The sequence below is a fragment of the Cornus florida genome, unplaced genomic scaffold (genome assembly GCF_030987335.1).
Source record: "Cornus florida cultivar Cherokee Brave unplaced genomic scaffold, ASM3098733v1 CherokeeBrave_3.0.0_Hap2_Chr07, whole genome shotgun sequence".
NCBI lineage: Eukaryota > Viridiplantae > Streptophyta > Magnoliopsida > Cornales > Cornaceae > Cornus > Cornus florida.
This window is the reverse complement of record NW_026775577.1, coordinates 85,137,018-85,153,805: the sequence shown is the minus strand read 5'-3', so window position 1 is coordinate 85,153,805 and position 16,788 is coordinate 85,137,018. Positions and strand designations below refer to the sequence as shown.

The following is a 16,788-nucleotide window of genomic DNA, read 5'->3' as shown; positions in this document are numbered from 1 at the left end:
GAACAAAATTCCTGAAGCAGCAGTTTCATTTCGGCAGACCGAAATGTATAGGCAAATCATTCTGGACGACCGGTTTGGGCAGTAGTTATGCAGCAAGGCCTCAGGCTATTTCGGACAACCGAAATAAAAAGCCTATTCATTTCGGCCAACCGAAATAAAATGGTCCAAAGGCATCCTATCATTTCGGACGACCGAAACAAAGTGTTGATTCATTTCAGTCGACCGACTTAGTGCATATTCAAATCTGAACAGCTATTTTGCCTTGAACCGCGTGCACAACAGCTATATTTTTGAATTAGCTGCATCATAACTCTATAAATAGAGTTGGAGACTTCGGGATTAAGTGTTGCTACCATAGAAAAACATCATATAGCATCCAAAGAGCTTTTGTTCTTCTATTCATACATCCCATATCATTAGAAGAGTATTGTGCTTCATTGTATTCATATATATACTCTAGAGTGAGCTAAACTTTGTACATCAAATCTGTGAGAGATTATTGTGTACTAAAATTCTGATCTTCAATCATTTGTAAGGGCTGGTGTGGCCTAAGGAAGAAGCAAGCTAGCTTCAATTTGTAAGGGTTGGTGTGACCCAAAGAAAGACTAAGAGAGGTTGTCTCTTAGTAAAGTGAAGCAAGGAGTTGTTTCATGTAAAGGTTTGCTCTCCACCCGTAAGGAGGTGCCATAGTGGATTGGGAAGTCTCAAGAGAGGTCTTGAGCCGAGGAGTAGGAGTTTCCGAACCTCGCTAAAATCGCCGTGTGAATGTTTGCAAATCTCTCTTTCCTCATCTCCTTTACATTTATGCTATTAATTGCTTATGCCTATATATTGATTATTGCATAATTGTTAGAAGGTTTTAGTAAAATTTGCAAAACTGAAAATTGGCCATTGTTTGCCATAGACTCTATTCACCCCCCCCCCCCCCCCCCCCAAGTCAATGCTTGGGCAACACTTTTGACTCGGGCATAGTGTATTCAGGTGCAGACATAGCCCTTCGATACGTGACACGCCCTTCAATATGATCAATCATCCCACGACCAGTGATATGCATACAAGCAGATTGAGCCCACTCCATATGGTTCGTCTCATCCAACCTAACAGTCGTAATACAAAGGCCTGGATGATGATCACTACTTCCTCCACTAACACTAGGAGAAGACCCAGATTCTTTTGAAGTCACCTCTAAGCGAGACATTTTATCAAATAGTTTCTGAGTGTATACTCCTCAGAAACTGCAACAAATTTACCTCCCTAACAGCAACAAAGTATGTAGAGAACCACCTCTCTAACACACAAATGACTGTAACTAGAGAGATTACCGTCTTCTAAGATGCATAAAAAGCGACCACATAGTCACCATACAAACCCTAGAAAGCAACAAAGTAGAACATACAAGAATTGCAAACGACGAACAAAAAGTTGTTGCAAAACCACGCAAACACGAAAAAAACACCGATCGAGACTGCAATCGATCAAAAACAAGTCAAAAAAAAAAAAATACTTGGATCCGCAGTACGTGTGGATGTAATGAACACTACTTCCTTGCAAACAAATCTCATCTTAGAATCTCTTCAAAACCCTTCACACCCCCTAAGGTTTACACAAACTTGACCAAGGGTTTCAACTACACGCCCTGGAGCTTTACAAACCAAGCTCTGATACCATGTTGACTTTAAAAGATACTAAAAAATAATAGTAAAGTAGAAGAAGATGAAGAAGAAGAGAAGAAAGAGGAGGAGAGAGATGGGGAAACAGAGAAAGAATAAAAGAATACTTTCATCCTTCCACCATATTCTATTTATACTAACAAGTTTCAGAAATTACACATAAGCACCCAACATTATATAAGTAATAACAAATAAGCCCCTGACACAATTGTTTTATACTTGGATGACATAGTGGTGTATAATTTGAAAATTAGGTAATTAGAAGTTTTAACCCCCAAACCCTAGCTCTCGCTCTCACTCTCTTTTCTGCGATTTTCAATGTCTCTCAATATCCCACTCCAAACCCTAAACGCCCTTATATATCGAGCTACAAGAGAGTAATAAACACGGTCCACGACCCGCAAGCAAAAACGAGTCAAAAAATCTTGGGCCCACACAAAGCTCAATCGACGGGGTCATCGAGTCAAAACGGGATGCAACCAGCAACCAAATTCAGGCCACAAAATCACAGATATTATAGACAAAAAGAAGAAAAAAAACGGTGTAAGCATAGCTAACACTAACATCAGAAACTTTTACTTAGAAATATAAAGAAGAAATATACTCTGCTAGATACACATATTGTTGTCCACATGGACCACATCTCTATTATAACAAATTCAACAACACTGACGTCTAGTTAGCCACATCAAGAAGAATAGAGAACCAAGACTGACATAAACATTGGAGATTGTAAGATGGACCATCACAAGGTACTACCTCTTCAATATTATGCAAAAAATGGTTTCTTGCAACAAATTGAACAACTGCTCTACACTGGGGACAAAGAACACTTGATCGTTTCTCCTGAGATCTTCTTAACCACTCTGAGAAACAACCGTTGCTGCCAACATAATAAAAACTTAATCATAATGAGAATGAGTTAAATTAAAACTAGAATAGAAATCATATCGAAGTTACGTACCAGAAGTTGTGAAGGCAAGGGGCAACAGTGACAACGTCATGCCAAATGTTTAAACAAATGCTGCATTTTGCATGCTCAACATCTAAACAAATCTAGCATCACCAAACAGAGATTAATCATCAGCATCCACATACATCAACCACAAAAAATTCAAATAAAACTTTTACGCTGATGAAGTTGATGATATTCACCTTTAGCTGTTTCTCGCAAGACTCCTCTATAGGCATTAACTTAAATCTGTAACTCAAATATCCTGATGATATCAAAAGGAAACATAGAAGGAGATAAGTAATGCATGTGAGATGATTAAAACCAAGTCCAACATATTACATTTCACATGGCAGCTTTCAGTAATAGACATGTAGCTATCAACACAAACGATACATAGGAAGACAGCACACTTTTCAATTCCAAGGATGGCTGTAAAGAGTCTCATGTTAGGATGTTATGGAGTCTCAATGGTAGTGAGGGTTAAAATTATATCACGAAGGCTGCAAGATTACAACTAGAATCTTAATTAGTTATGAGAACAGGACAGCAGAACGGGAGCCAAAGAGACTGTGTCTACAGTCCAGCAATAATATTTTATCCTAGACCCGAACCTCTAAATCTTACAATGAATTTAGGTTATTCTGAAGCTTTACAATGAACATAGGGTATTTAAACTGACTGGAAGACACTAAGCAAAATTAGCTTTCCAGAAATTTTTCCAAAATGATTTTGAAAAAGGATTCAAATTTTGCCACCTAGCCTAATAAATAATTTGACAACAAAACTCAAAAAAGAAAAGCAAAAAAATAATAATAATAAAATAAAATAAAATAAATTCCAAAAGTAATTAAATTATGACCTTTTTAGGTAATTAATTAGGAGCAAAATCTTCAATTTCAGATTCACATACCAATTCAACAAAATATTGTATTTCTTCACCTATGAATACAAACCTAGCCACACTTTATGAACTTTTAAATGTGCGACTACTCTCCAAGCATTGGAGACCCAAAAAACCCAACAATAATAAAGAAGTGCTAGAACCCCATGTATCATAAAACGGAAGACACGCCCACTAGACATGAATTTTTTTTTTTTTTTTATCAAGTACATACGGGGCTTGAACCCTCCCCTCCACTTTGAGGATGGGGAGGTTATACTTGTTTTATAACAAATTAACAATCAAATTGCTAAGTACAATCTTGTTAATGCCATCTCCAAATCATTCTATGCTTTCTATGAAGGAGGATGGTTTTCAATGGGTTTTTTCGGGAGTTCATGGCCTGACTGATGATGGATTGCTTCATCAGTTGTGGGCGGAACTTAGTTCTATCCGGAGGAGATGGACACTTCCTTGGTGTGTTGGAGGGGACTTCAACGCCATTCAGGCTCCAATGGAGAGGTCGTCAGGGGGAAGGTGGACTTCGGACATGGAGTAATTCTTAGGGTTCATAGACGGTTGTCAGTTGATTGATTTACCGCTAAAGGGTGCATCCTTCACTTGGTCTAGTGGTCGTTTGTCTCTTACGCTCTCTCGCCTTGATAGATTCCTTGTTTCTGGAGATTGGGAGGAGAAGTTTCCAGATGTTGTTCAGGCGGCGTTGGCTAAACCAATTTCTGATCACCTTCCCTTGATTTTGGATTGTGGTGGAATGCGCAAGAGAAGCAAGCACTCCGTTACGTTTTGAGAATATGTGGCTTCGTGCAAAGGGATTCTCTAGGAGAGTTCGTTCTTGGTGGGAAGGTTATGATGTGAGCGATACCCCGAGTTTTATTTTGGCGGGTAAAATGCGGCTTTTGAAGGAAGACATCAAGAAATGGAATGAGGATGATTTTGGGAACTTGGAATGGAGGAAGAATCGTGCCTTTTCTAAGATTGCAGATATTGATCGGAAGAAGGGGATGGGTTATGGGTAACCTTGAGGAGGCTTTGACGAATAAGAGGGTGGAGTGCAACGCAGAGATTGCCACCTTGGAGGAGATTTCTTGGAGGCAGAAATCTAGAGTCGTGTGGCTTAAGGAGGGGGATAGAAACACGAAGTTCTTCTATAGGCTTGCAAATGCTCATCGTAGAGGTAACCATATTGAGAGGATATGCATGGAAGGAGAGATGTTATGCAAGGAAGAAGAGGTTTTTAGGGGGTGTTGCCTCTTTCTATCAGAAGTTGTTCACAGAGACTCATAGTTGGAGACCTTTGCTTGGGGGTTTGCAGTTCGATACGATTTCTAGTGCAGAATGTGTAGGTTTGGAAAGGCCTTTTTCTGAAGAAGAAGGGTTGAATGCGCTGAAGAGCTGTAATGGAGACAAAGCACCGGGTCCAGATGGTTTCACTATGAGGTTCCTTTTTTAGTAGAGGAGAGATGATGGGTACTTTTTCATGCTTTCCACTCTCAGGCCGTTTTGAGAAAAGTTTGAATGCCACTTTCATTGCACTCATTCCTAAGAGGGGAGGGGGGGGGGGGGGGGGGGGGGGGGGGTTTGATGTGCAGGACTTCAAGTCTATTAGTTTGGTGGGATGCATTTACAAATTAATAGCCAAGGTCCTTGCGTTGAGGTTGAGGGATGTCTTGGATGGGGTAATTTCGGATTCTCGGACGCTTTTGTTGGAGGCCGTCAAATTTTAGAAACCGTTCTTATTGTTGGCGAGTGTGTGGATTCTAGACTATGTAGTGGGATCCCAGGCGTTTTATGCAAACTGGATATTGAGAAGGCTTACGATCATGTTAGTTGGAGCTTCCTTCTCTATTTATTAGAGAGGATGGAATTTGGTGAGGGATGGAGGAGATGGATCGAGTTTTGTATCTCTAGTGTTCGTTTCTCAGTCCTTGTGAACGGCTCTCCAACGGGATTCTTTAGTAGTTCGACGGGCTTAAGACAGGGGGATCCACTTTCTCCATTTTTGTTCCTCTTTGTGATGGAGGCCCTCAGCAGATTGATGAGGTGGGTCGTGGATTTGGGTTTCTTGCGAGGTTTTCGGATGAGCAGAGATGTTTTTAGTCAGTTGGAGATATCCCATTTGATGTTTGCAAATGACACTTTGGTTTTTTGTGATGCGGATGAGACTCGGATGAGGTACTTGAGCTGTCTTTTGGCATGGTTTCAAGTCGTTTCCGGCTTAAAGATGAACGTGGGTAAAAGTGTCTTGGTTCCCATTAGGGAGGTTCGGAGATCTCCACTATTGCTGACATTCTGGGTTGCAACATTGGCTCTTTTCCCATTTCTCATTTGGGGTTGCCACTTGGGGCGTTGTCGAGGCGAGTGGGATATTGGGACCCTGTTTTGGAAAGGTTTGAGAGAGATTGGTTGGGTGGAAGATGCAGTATCTCTCAAAAGGTGGGAGAGTCACTTTGATGAAGAGTACTTTGTCGAGTCTTCTAACCTATTTCTCTCTCTTTCTTAGATTCCTTGTTCTGTGGCTGAGAGGATTGAGAGGCTACAACGTAATTTCCTTTGGGGTGGGATGGAGGATGAGTTCAAGTTTCATTTGGTTCATTGGGATTAGGTTTGCAGTCCAATTCGTTTTGGTGGTCTGGGCATTAGAAGGCTGGTACCTTTTAATAAGGCCCTTTTGGGCAAGTGGTTGTGGAGATTTGGGTGGAGAGGCATAATTTGGGGAGGAGAGAGGTGGTTAGTGTTCCAAGAAGATAAGTATCCCTTACGGTGTTGGGGTTTGGAAGTCCATCCAGAAAGGGTGGGATGAATTCTCAAAACACATTAGATTTTGAGTGGTGGATGGGAGGAGGATCCGCTTTTGGGAGTATATTTGGTGTGGTGATCATTCTCTGGCCATCACCTTTTCCAAGCTTGTTAGGATTCTTGTGGACAAACATGCTTTTATGACTGACTGCTATTGTCTTGATAGTGGGATAACAGTTTAGGACATTGGTTTCTTGTGACACTTTCAGGATTGGGAGATCGAGGATGCCATTGGTCTTTTGGAAATGGTGTACAAACAGGAATTTATGGGCGATGTTTCTTATGGGTGTGGGTTCCTTCTTCCCAGGGTTGTTTTGGCGTTCGGTCTTTTTACAGGTGCATTACGGAAGCCCATGGGGAGTCTTTCCCATGGAAGGCTATTTGGAGATCCAAGGCCGCTCTCAAAGTGGCTTTTTTTGGGTGGACTTCGGTGTTAGGGAAGATCGTAACCCAGGACAACTTAAGAAGGAGAAAAAGGTAGTGGTCAATTGGTGTTAGATGGGGAAACGGTTGATCACCTTCTTCTGCATAGCCCCGTGGCTTGGGATTGTTGGGTCTTACTGTTGAGTTTGTTTGGGGTTTAGTGGGTTATGCCTAGATCCCCCAGAAATTTGATTGAGGCTTGGCGAGGCCCAAGTCAGTGATGTATGGAGAGTGTTGAAGATTTACTGGAAGAATCAATAGAGGAAAATCTTCCAGTATTGATGTTCTTTCCTATTGTTGAAGATTTATTGTTATATTTGTTATTGAAGGAATCAATGGAGGAAAATCCTCCATTATTGATGTTTCCTTTTATTGAAGATACTGGAGGAATTTGTGGAGAAAAATCTTTCAATATTGATGTTGTTTCCTATATCTATCTCTTTCCATTCTCATTATTTCTTAACCTATATAAAGGAGTCTTCACCATTTTATTGAGCATAAAAAGAGAGATTATTATAATAAAATATATGTAGCCCTTTGGGCTTTGTGTGCCGTGGATGTAAGCCACAGTGGTTGAACCACATATATTCTTGCCTTATGTTCTTTATACTTTGTTTCTCTATTCAATTTTAACAGAGGGTTACGCCTCTTTGCATTTGGTGGTGTTTATGGGTCGAAAGAAATAGGAGGTCCTTTGAAGGGAAGGAGATTCCTATGGGGGAGTTAAAATTCTCTATTATTACCACTCTTTTTTGTTGGGTTATAGGAAGATATTGTAAATCCATGGAGGAGATAGTTGATTTTTTGGACTCTCTGAGAGTTCAGAGGCCCTATTAGGCCTTGTGTATTTTCTGAGGGATGCGTTCCCCTTTTGAACGCTTCTTTATACAATCTTTACTTATCAAAAAAAAAAAATTGAGTTTTTATTTTGAGTTTTTATATGTCTCAAAATCCTCTTGTTGCTTACTTTTTTTCCAGGCTTCAAAAATTATCCTCGTGTTGTATTACTACTTGTACTTCCTCTTGTGTTGTATTACTTGTGAAATCAAAGTGACTAAATTCTTACCTTCTCCAAAGGGACCTGGAATAATTTCGCTTCCACACTTGATAACAGCAGTTTCTTCTTTCTGAACAACAGCCCCATCCACAAGCACCGTATTTGAACTATATTAGCAAAAAGCACATAGTACATATTCATTTTTGGTCTACAAGAAGTAAATTCAATCATTAATCAAGCAGTAAATATATAAGATTTAACTATTACATGTTTTTATTGGGAAAAAGACTGATGTGCTTGAGCACTAAATTCACAAAAAGTTTTTCTAGTACCTAAATGTTAACTTATACAACTGGTTATCAAATTTTTGTACAAAACAAAGCCTGTAATCTAGAATTATGAATTCCATTTATGTTTCAAAATTAGTTAAGTAGCTAGTTGAGTTACGTCTGTCCAAGGGAAAAACAGAGAATTCAGAGCTTAACAAAGGCACAAAGGTAAATTCAACTCTCAATATTGTCCACTCACCAGTTTAGGGTTCAAATACATGTATTCATGTGATTAAACATGTTAGGATTTACAAATTGCAGGTTTTGATCTTCAAAGCATGTCTCAAGAATGCATTTAAATGCTTTGAGAACCAAATACAACCAGGACTGAGTTCGATCAATCAAAGGTCACCTGGACTAGGTTCAACTGATTGAACATGTACTTCAATCAATCAAAGGTTGCAAAACAATAGAATCCACATCTGAATCAAAGTCCAATATCATTTTTCAGTCCACAAGATCTATAAAAAAACTGCAGGCCATCAAAAAACAACATCCAACAAACTTTCAGCATCATGTAATTTTGTGAGGCAATATACAGTGCTTTTAGCAACAAAATTTCTATAACATTGTTTAATTCATCATTTCTATAGATGATGTGTGTTCATGAGTGGAAGCACAGATGTGGGTGCTGAAGAAACTATATTTTGAGTTCTCTTTTCTTTTGAGTTACAGGTAAAGCTTGTATATCTGTACAGGATTTTGTAGATATTTTGAACAGCATAAGGTCATACAGTTGTATTCTTGTCTAATTTTTTCAGGTGCGCTTCCCTCTTAAGCACCTTTTAATGAAATTTTACTTAACAAAAAATATATATATGTAAACTATAGAGCATCAAGGATCTTAGCACCACGACCAATTCCACACAACAAATAAACAATCAGACATGATTAGTCAGGGAGACCAAAGAGGTTGAAGAGCTGATCACGAAAGACAGGATTCATTGATTGGTAGTAGCAGAGTTCAAGGATAACTTCTGGTGTGAGTCTGAGCCAGAGGTAACAAGGGGATTCTTGGATTTAGAATCTGGTAACCTGGTGTCACATACCTTTCTTCTCTTCTAATAGTCGCACCTTAGTGTACTCCGACTATTAGAGTCTAGGGCTATGATTCAATTCTCGGTAAAAGTTTTAGAATGCTTCACATTCATATGAGATCAGGGGGAGACTGAGATTTTTTATAACATTTTGTGTGCTCGACCAACTGTAGAGGGGCAGCGTCGGGTTGAGATCTATGGGCCCTAATTGCTCTCTTTGGAATTCTTTGTGTGACTCCTGGTACAATGACATCTTATAAATTGCTGGAGGTGATAGAGAGCACAGTAAGTTTGGTAAGCAGTTCCGTATTTCCATGCAGGGGCGTAGCTGGGGGGGACAACGTAAAAAAAAAAATCAATTAACGTGGCATGACATGAAAAACAAGAAAATTAAGAGGAATAAAAAGGGATAAGAAAAATGAAAGAATTTTGAGAGGAAAAAAATTAGAGGTTGATTCAAGAGGGAAATTTGACTTCTTTTTTAAGGAAATTAAAGAGTGAAAGAAAGAAAGGTCTGAGAGAATTTTGAGAGGAAGGGGGGGGGGGGGGGGGGGGGGGGGGGGGCGGCGTTGGGGTTCACTTTATCAAATATTTCATAAATACTTAAAAACCCCACAAAAATGCTATAAAAATTATAGTGGGTGGGGGCCAGGCAGGGGGCACGTTCCCCTCCTAGGCCTACATTGGCTCCACCCCTGTTTCCATGCAAAGCCACTTAGAAGAGCAGTTTGACCATTAAACATAATTTGCTATGCCTCCTCTCCTTATGGATCACAGAAAGTTCCTTCTTTTTTTATGGAACATTTTGTAGAATATTAGAGAGAGACAATAGTATAGCTCAGTCAATTTCACAGTTCATGCCTCTTGTGTACATGGGAACATAAAAATTAAAAAAAAATGGTGTTCTCTATCAAAATTTGATTCCGAGAGAAATTTCTCAGAATTGGGGTTGGTTTGACCTTTTCTTGCAAGGTTATCTGGAGTACAGATGTTCACAAGTACTTTTTTTTTTTTTTGGCTCAGACAGCAAATCTTAAAGCTGCGTTGTCTATGATGATTTGATGCTATGTTACATGGACTCTTCAAAAGTAATGAAGCACCCATTTCAGACACATATCGCTCAGACATGGGTATGGGATATGTGTCCGACACTTTTGGTTGGACACGTACTTAAAAAGCATATCCAATCATTCAATTTTATTATACTATTACTTTAAAATGAGTTAAATGCCTATATTGATCACTATATTACATAAAAGAATACTTTACTCTAAATAAAATGAACATTTAGAAGTGTCCGTGTCTCTTTTTTTTTTTTTTTTTTTTCCTTAGTTGATACTCACACACACGCCTCCACTGAGGCTCAAACCCCCGACCTCCCTTTGAGAAGTACACATACCTAAGTCCACATAACATAAATTTGATGAGCAAGGTCTAAAGTCCTTCACATCAATGGCCCCACCCTTCTTGGGAATAAGAGCAATAAAGGTAGCATTCAAGCTCTTCTCAAAGCAACCAAACTTATGAAAAGAGTAGAAACCAACACTGCCTCCCTAAGAACCTCCCAGTTCTGTTGGAAAAGAGCCATTGTAAAACCATCTGGCCAGAGCCTTGTCTCCATTGCAACTCCTCAAGGCTAAGAAGATCTCCTCTTCCATAAACGGGAGCCTCCAATCTACCTCTATCCTCCTCTGAAATCATATCAAACTCCAACCCATTCAATCGCAGTCTCCATGGAGTGCCTTTTTTGTTTGGACAATAGTTCTAGGGAGGATTCCGACTCTAGATAACCTGAGGAGGAGACAGGTTGTTATTATCAATTGGTGCTACATGTGCAAAATAAATGAAGAGTCGGTAGATCATCTTCTGCTGCATTTGCCCAGTGGTCCGGGATAGATTGGACTTGCTTTTAGGTTTGTTCGAGGTTCAGTGGGGTATGCCTCGGTCCTCGAGAGGCGTGATAGAGGCTTGGAGAGGTTGTAAAGTGGGTTCCCAAGCCCGTGACTTTTGGAGGGTAGTGTCTTTGTGTGTTTGTTGGTGTTTGTGGAGAGAGCGGAATAGAAGATCCTTTAATGGTGAGGAGACTCATGTTAGGGTGTTAAAGTTCTCCATTATTAGTTCTCTTTTTTGTTGGGTTCGTGAGAGACATTGTAAATCCATGGGGGAGACAGTTGATTTTGAGGACTTATTGAGAATCAAGGGGCCCTATTTGATCCTGTGTAGCTTTCGCAGGCTGCGTTCCCCATTTGAACGCTTTCTAATACAATCTTCCTTATCAATAAATAAATAAATAAAAATAAAAAATCTTCAAGAGAAGGGGAAAATAAAAAATAATATAATATACAGCTAATGTTCTTCTAGCTTTAAAAAGGACTACTTATGGGATTTTTCCAACCAAATAATGACAAACATTAAAAGAAAAGGTCCAAAATCAATCAATATGGTGTTGCATGTGTAAGAGGGATGGGGAGTCACTGGATCACCTCTTCTTGCATTGTCATGTCGCTCCAGACTGTTGGAACCTTATTTTTGGTTTGTTCGGCATCCATTGGGTTATGCCTTGGTCTAGGGATTTGATTGATGCTTAGAGAGGCTACTTAGTGGGAGCCCACGCTCGTGATTTTTTGAGGGCGGCCCCCTTTTGTGCTTGGTGGTGCATTTGGAAGGAGCAAAATAAAAGATCTTTTGACGGGGAGGAATCTTCCATTGGGGATTTGAAATTTATTATTATTAGTTCTCTTTTTAATATAGTGTTGCATGTGTAAGAGGGATGGGGAGTCAGTGGATCACCTCCTCTTGCATTGCCATGTCGCTCGTGACTTATTTTTGGTTTGTTCGGCATCCATTGGGTTATGCCTCGGTCTAGGGATTTGATTGATGATTGGAGAGGCTGCTTAGTGGGAGCCCACGCTCGTGATTTTTGGAGGGCGGCCCTCTTTTTTGCTTGGTGGTGCATTTGGAAGGAGAGGAATAAAAGATCTTTTAACGGGGAGGAATCTTCCATTTGGGCTTTGAAATTTACTATTATTAGTTCTCTTTTTAGTTGGGTGATGGGGAGAAATTGTAAATCTATAGAGGAGATTTTTTATTTTTTGGGCTCCTTAAGACCTTAGGTCCTTAGGCCCCCTTTCTTGGCTTCAGCCTTTGTATAGCTTCCGGGATGAGTTCCCCTCTTGAACGCTTTCTAATATATTTTTACTTATCGAAAAAAAAAAAAATATATATATATATATATATATATATATATAGTCTTTCCGAAAAAGAAGAATATTATTGATTTCGGATCAAAGTGCATAATGTTATCACCTCTCCAATGATAATAATAAATAATATTTTTGCTTGGCCTATACACAAAAAAAGTTTGTTAAAAAAAAATAGTTGAGTTTATTTCAAATAATGATTTGTTTTGCGTTTAAGAATAGAAATTCTTAATAATTGTGACTATTAGTGACTGATTTCTAATATTGATTTTTACAAGGAAACAGGTTGAAGTACTCCATAATGGTTGAAAGTTGACCTTAATTTGTTAAGACTTTTGTTGGAGAATATTATTATAGGAACCCCTTAAATTACTCCTTCACAAAATATTGGTATGAGAATATTATAGGAATGCTTTTAGCCTATGATAGAATATTGATTGGAGTGATATATGGGATTGATTTTAAGAATCCTCTATCAATAAATTTTCCATATTTATCACTTGTATTCTTTCACCTATAAATTTATGCAGGCAGAATTTCAAATTTCTGCAAGTGGAATTTGTGTTTCTCTTAAACTTTCCATATTTTGAAAGTTTCCTTATTTTGAGTAGGTTTCTGATTTTCATCAGCTTTCCTTTTTCACTAGTTTTCTGATTTTCAGTATTTTTCCATTTTGAGTAGCTTTCCTTTCCATATTTTCAGTATTTTTCTTGTTTCGGTTTTATTTTATATTTGGTAGTTAGCTAATATAAGGCTAAGATTGGGGATGAAGAAATTCTATATAAAGGCTTGAAATTTCTAGGGTTCGATCAGTTTTTAGTTGAAGAGATTATTATTGTTTTTACAGCAAATAAAATTTGCTTCGCAATTCTTTGCAATTTCTCCTTTTCTCTTGAATCGCTCTTCTATTTTGTTTCAAAATTGTTGTGAAAGACAATTTGATTGTGAAATTCTACAAGCATCATAAACAGAGGTGATCAATGTATACAAAGATTAAGAGACAATATAACAAAAGTGATATAGCCCCTTTGGGCTTTGTGTGTTGTGTTCGTGTTTAATTTCTCTCTTCAACTTTTTTTTTTTTGATAAGTAAATTGTATTAAAAGCGTTCAAAAGGGGAACGCGTCCCAAACTATACAAAGACAAAACGGAGCCTATGAACTCAAAGAGCTCATAAAATCAACAATATCCTCAAGAGAGGAGTAGTCTCTCCCCTGACCCCAACAAAACAAATTACAAATGATAGAAAATTTTAACACCCCAATGGAGGATTCCTTTCCCTAAAAAGATCTTCCATTACGCTCTCTCCAAAGGCTCCACCAAATACAAAAAGGGATCACCCTTCAACTTTTATATCTTTCAACATGGTATCAGAGTATTTCCTTGGGATTCGCTCCCCTCTTGAGCGTCTTTTAATAATATTCTTTTATTTATCAAAAAAAAAAAAAAAACATGGTATCAAAGTAGGTTTATCATACCCTACTCTATACTTTACTCGTCTCGGATTTTCAGATCAACTCATCTCGGATCTCTGAATCAACTTGTCTCAGATATTTGGATCAACTCGTCTTGGATCTCCGAATCAACTCGTCTTGGATCGGATCTCCGGATCAACTCGTTTCAAATTTACTCATCTCGGACTCTCGACATCTTCATATTTAGTTTCAAGTTGGACACTGCAATTAAAATCTCGGTGTACCAACTTGAGGGGGGGTGTTGGAGAATATTATTATAGGAACCCTTAAATTACTCCTTGACAGAATATTGATATGAGAATATCATAGGAGTGATTTTAGCCTATGATAGAATATTGACTAGAGTGATATATGGGATTGATATTAAGAATTCTCTATCAATGTATTTTTCATATTTATCGCTTATATTATTTCACCTATAAATAGAGGTGATCATTGTATATAAACATTAAGAGAGAATATAACAAAAGTGATGTAGCCCCTTTGGGCTTTGTGTGTTGTGTTCTTCATGTTTAATTTCTATCTTCAATTTTTATATCTTCCAACATGGTATCAGAGCAGGTTTATCATACCCTACTCTATACTTAACTCGTCTCGGATCTCCGGATCAACTCATCTCGGATCTTCGGATCAACTCGTCTTGGATCTCCGAATCAACTCATTTCAGATTTACTCGTCTCAAACTCTCGAAAACTTCATATTTAGTTTCAAGTTGGATACTTGAATTAAAATCTCAGTGTACCAACTTGAGAGAGAGTGTTGGAGAATATTATTACAGGAACCTTTAAATTACTCCTTGACATAATATTGATATGAGAATATCATAGGAGTGATTTTAGCCTATGATAGAATATTGACTAGAGTGATATATGGGATTGATTTCAAGAATCCTCTATCAATGTATTTTTCATATTTATTGCTTGTATTCTTTCACCTATAAATAGAGGTGATCATTCTATACAAAGATTAATAGAGAATATAACAAAAGTGATGTAGCCCTTTTGGGTTTTGTGTGGTGTGTTCTTCATGTTTAATTCCCCTCTTTAACTTTTATATCTTTCAACAACTTTCTTTCTAGACAAAATAGATACTTTGATTTTTATCATATATGAAGGCATTCAAAGTTGACTTATGTTATACTTTGACAAGAAAATTCAAATGTGCATGGTTACATCTTCAGCAAAACATTGATCTAGAAACTTATATATGTGTGTGTGTTTATCTATCTTTTCTTCTCTTCTCAATCTTTTTGTCAAATCCATTAAAAATAATAATAAGAGAGAAAGAGAGAGAGAAATAATAAAAATGGTAGAAAAAGTGTGTTATATTTATTAAGGGAGAAAGAAAGCAAATTTAGTTTTATTTAAATGCTTTACTTGTTTTATTTTTTATACTATACATGCTTTACACCTTTATATAGTATAGGGCAGTGTCATGCTTGGTAAGCTTTGCGCCTTTATATATTCCTTTATTTATTAAAGAGTATTACACTAGGGTATTTTTTTTTTTTTGGTTGTGATCTGCAGGACAAAGCGTGATATAACTTGATAGAGGTTGATTGAGTTCTTTGAGTCTCATTTTATTTATTATATTTTTTTTGGATATGTGAGTATGATTGGGTTTTCCGATTGAGTTGAATTATTATTGACTTAAATGTCTAATATCAATTACAAGATAGGGAGAGGGGTAGAGGGAGGAGGAGGGGGATGGAGATTTCTACTGTTTGCCAATGAAGTTACGCATTATCGCATGGAACGTCTGTGGTCTAAATGATCCGGATAAAAGGGAGGGTGGTGAAGTTGGCGATTCGAAAGTGGGATCCGCATATGGTTTGTTTGCAAGAAACAAAATTAGCTTCAACCTCGGAAACGATTGTTAGGAGTATTTAGGGCGGGAGATTTGTGGATTGGGTTTCTTTTGATACTTTCGGCTCTTGGCATTCTGTTGATGTGGGATAAAAGATGGTTTCTAAGTACGTATATTTGGATTGGGAGTTTCTCGGTGACCTGTGCTTTTTCTTTGGAGGAAGATGGCTTTCATTGGATCTTCTCGGGAGTCTATGGTCCTAATGAAGATGATAGGTGTCGCTTGTTATGGAAGGAGCTTGATTGTGTGCGACATAGATGGCTTCTTCCATGGTGTATTGGAGGGGAATTTAATATCATTCGGTCTCCATTCGAAAGGTCAATTGGGAGTCGCTGGACCGGGGCCATGGAACAATTCTCTTTTTCATTGATGATCACTCTTTGATTGACCTTCCCATGGAGGGTGCTTCATTTACGTGGTCAAGTGCCAGAGAGCTTCCTACTCTCTATCGTTTGGATAGGTTCTTTCTGTCAGGTGAAGTTTCCGGATGTTGCCCAGGTGGCGTTGGCACGTTCGACTTCTGATCATATTCCTTTGGTTCTTGATTGTGGTGGGATGCGGAAGAGGAGATCGCCTTACAGATTTGAGAACATGTGACTTCAGGTGGAGGGATTCATGGACAGAGTTCGCTCTTGGTGGGAGAGCTTTGTGGTTACTGACACTCCGAGCTTCACTCTCGCTGGCAAGTTACGGCTTTTGAAAGAGGACCTTAAAAAGTGGAACAAGGAGGATTTTGGGAATTTGGAATGGAGAAAGAATTGTGCATTTGCTGAGATTGCTGATATTGACCGGAAGGAAGGGGAGGGCATCATTGATGAGATTATGAAACAGAGAAGGGTTGAGTGCCAGGCGGAAATTGTTGAGCTTGCTTTATTGGAGGAAATCTCATGGAGGCAAAAGTTTAGGGCTTTGTGGCTTAAGGAGTGGGACAGAAATACAAAAAAAATTCACCGGTTGGCGAATGCTCATAGAAGGGGAAATCATATTGGGAGAATCACGGTTGATGGGGTGCTTGTCTCTAAGGAGGAGGATATTTGTAGAGGGGTTACGGCTTTTTATCATAATTTGTTCACAGAGACAGAGAGTTGGCGACCTTTGCTCGAAGGCTTGCATTTTGACTCTATTTCTGAGGTGGACAG

At 38.5% G+C, this 16,788-nt stretch overlaps 1 protein-coding gene across 2 annotated transcripts in view; it reads right to left on the bottom strand.

Moving 5' to 3' along the window:
- LOC132267379 (uncharacterized) overlaps positions 1–16,788 on the bottom strand; it is a 79,627-nt gene that overhangs the window by 44,342 nt on the left and 18,497 nt on the right. For both annotated transcript variants that reach the window (XM_059768545.1, XM_059768546.1), the window contains exons 3-6: positions 7,812–7,909; positions 2,826–2,887; positions 2,635–2,726; positions 2,430–2,553 (exon numbers count right to left, since the gene is read on the bottom strand). In XM_059768545.1, the coding sequence (XP_059624528.1) occupies positions 2,430–2,553; positions 2,635–2,726; positions 2,826–2,887; positions 7,812–7,909 (376 nt within the window). The remainder of the gene's footprint in view (positions 1–2,429; positions 2,554–2,634; positions 2,727–2,825; positions 2,888–7,811; positions 7,910–16,788) is intronic.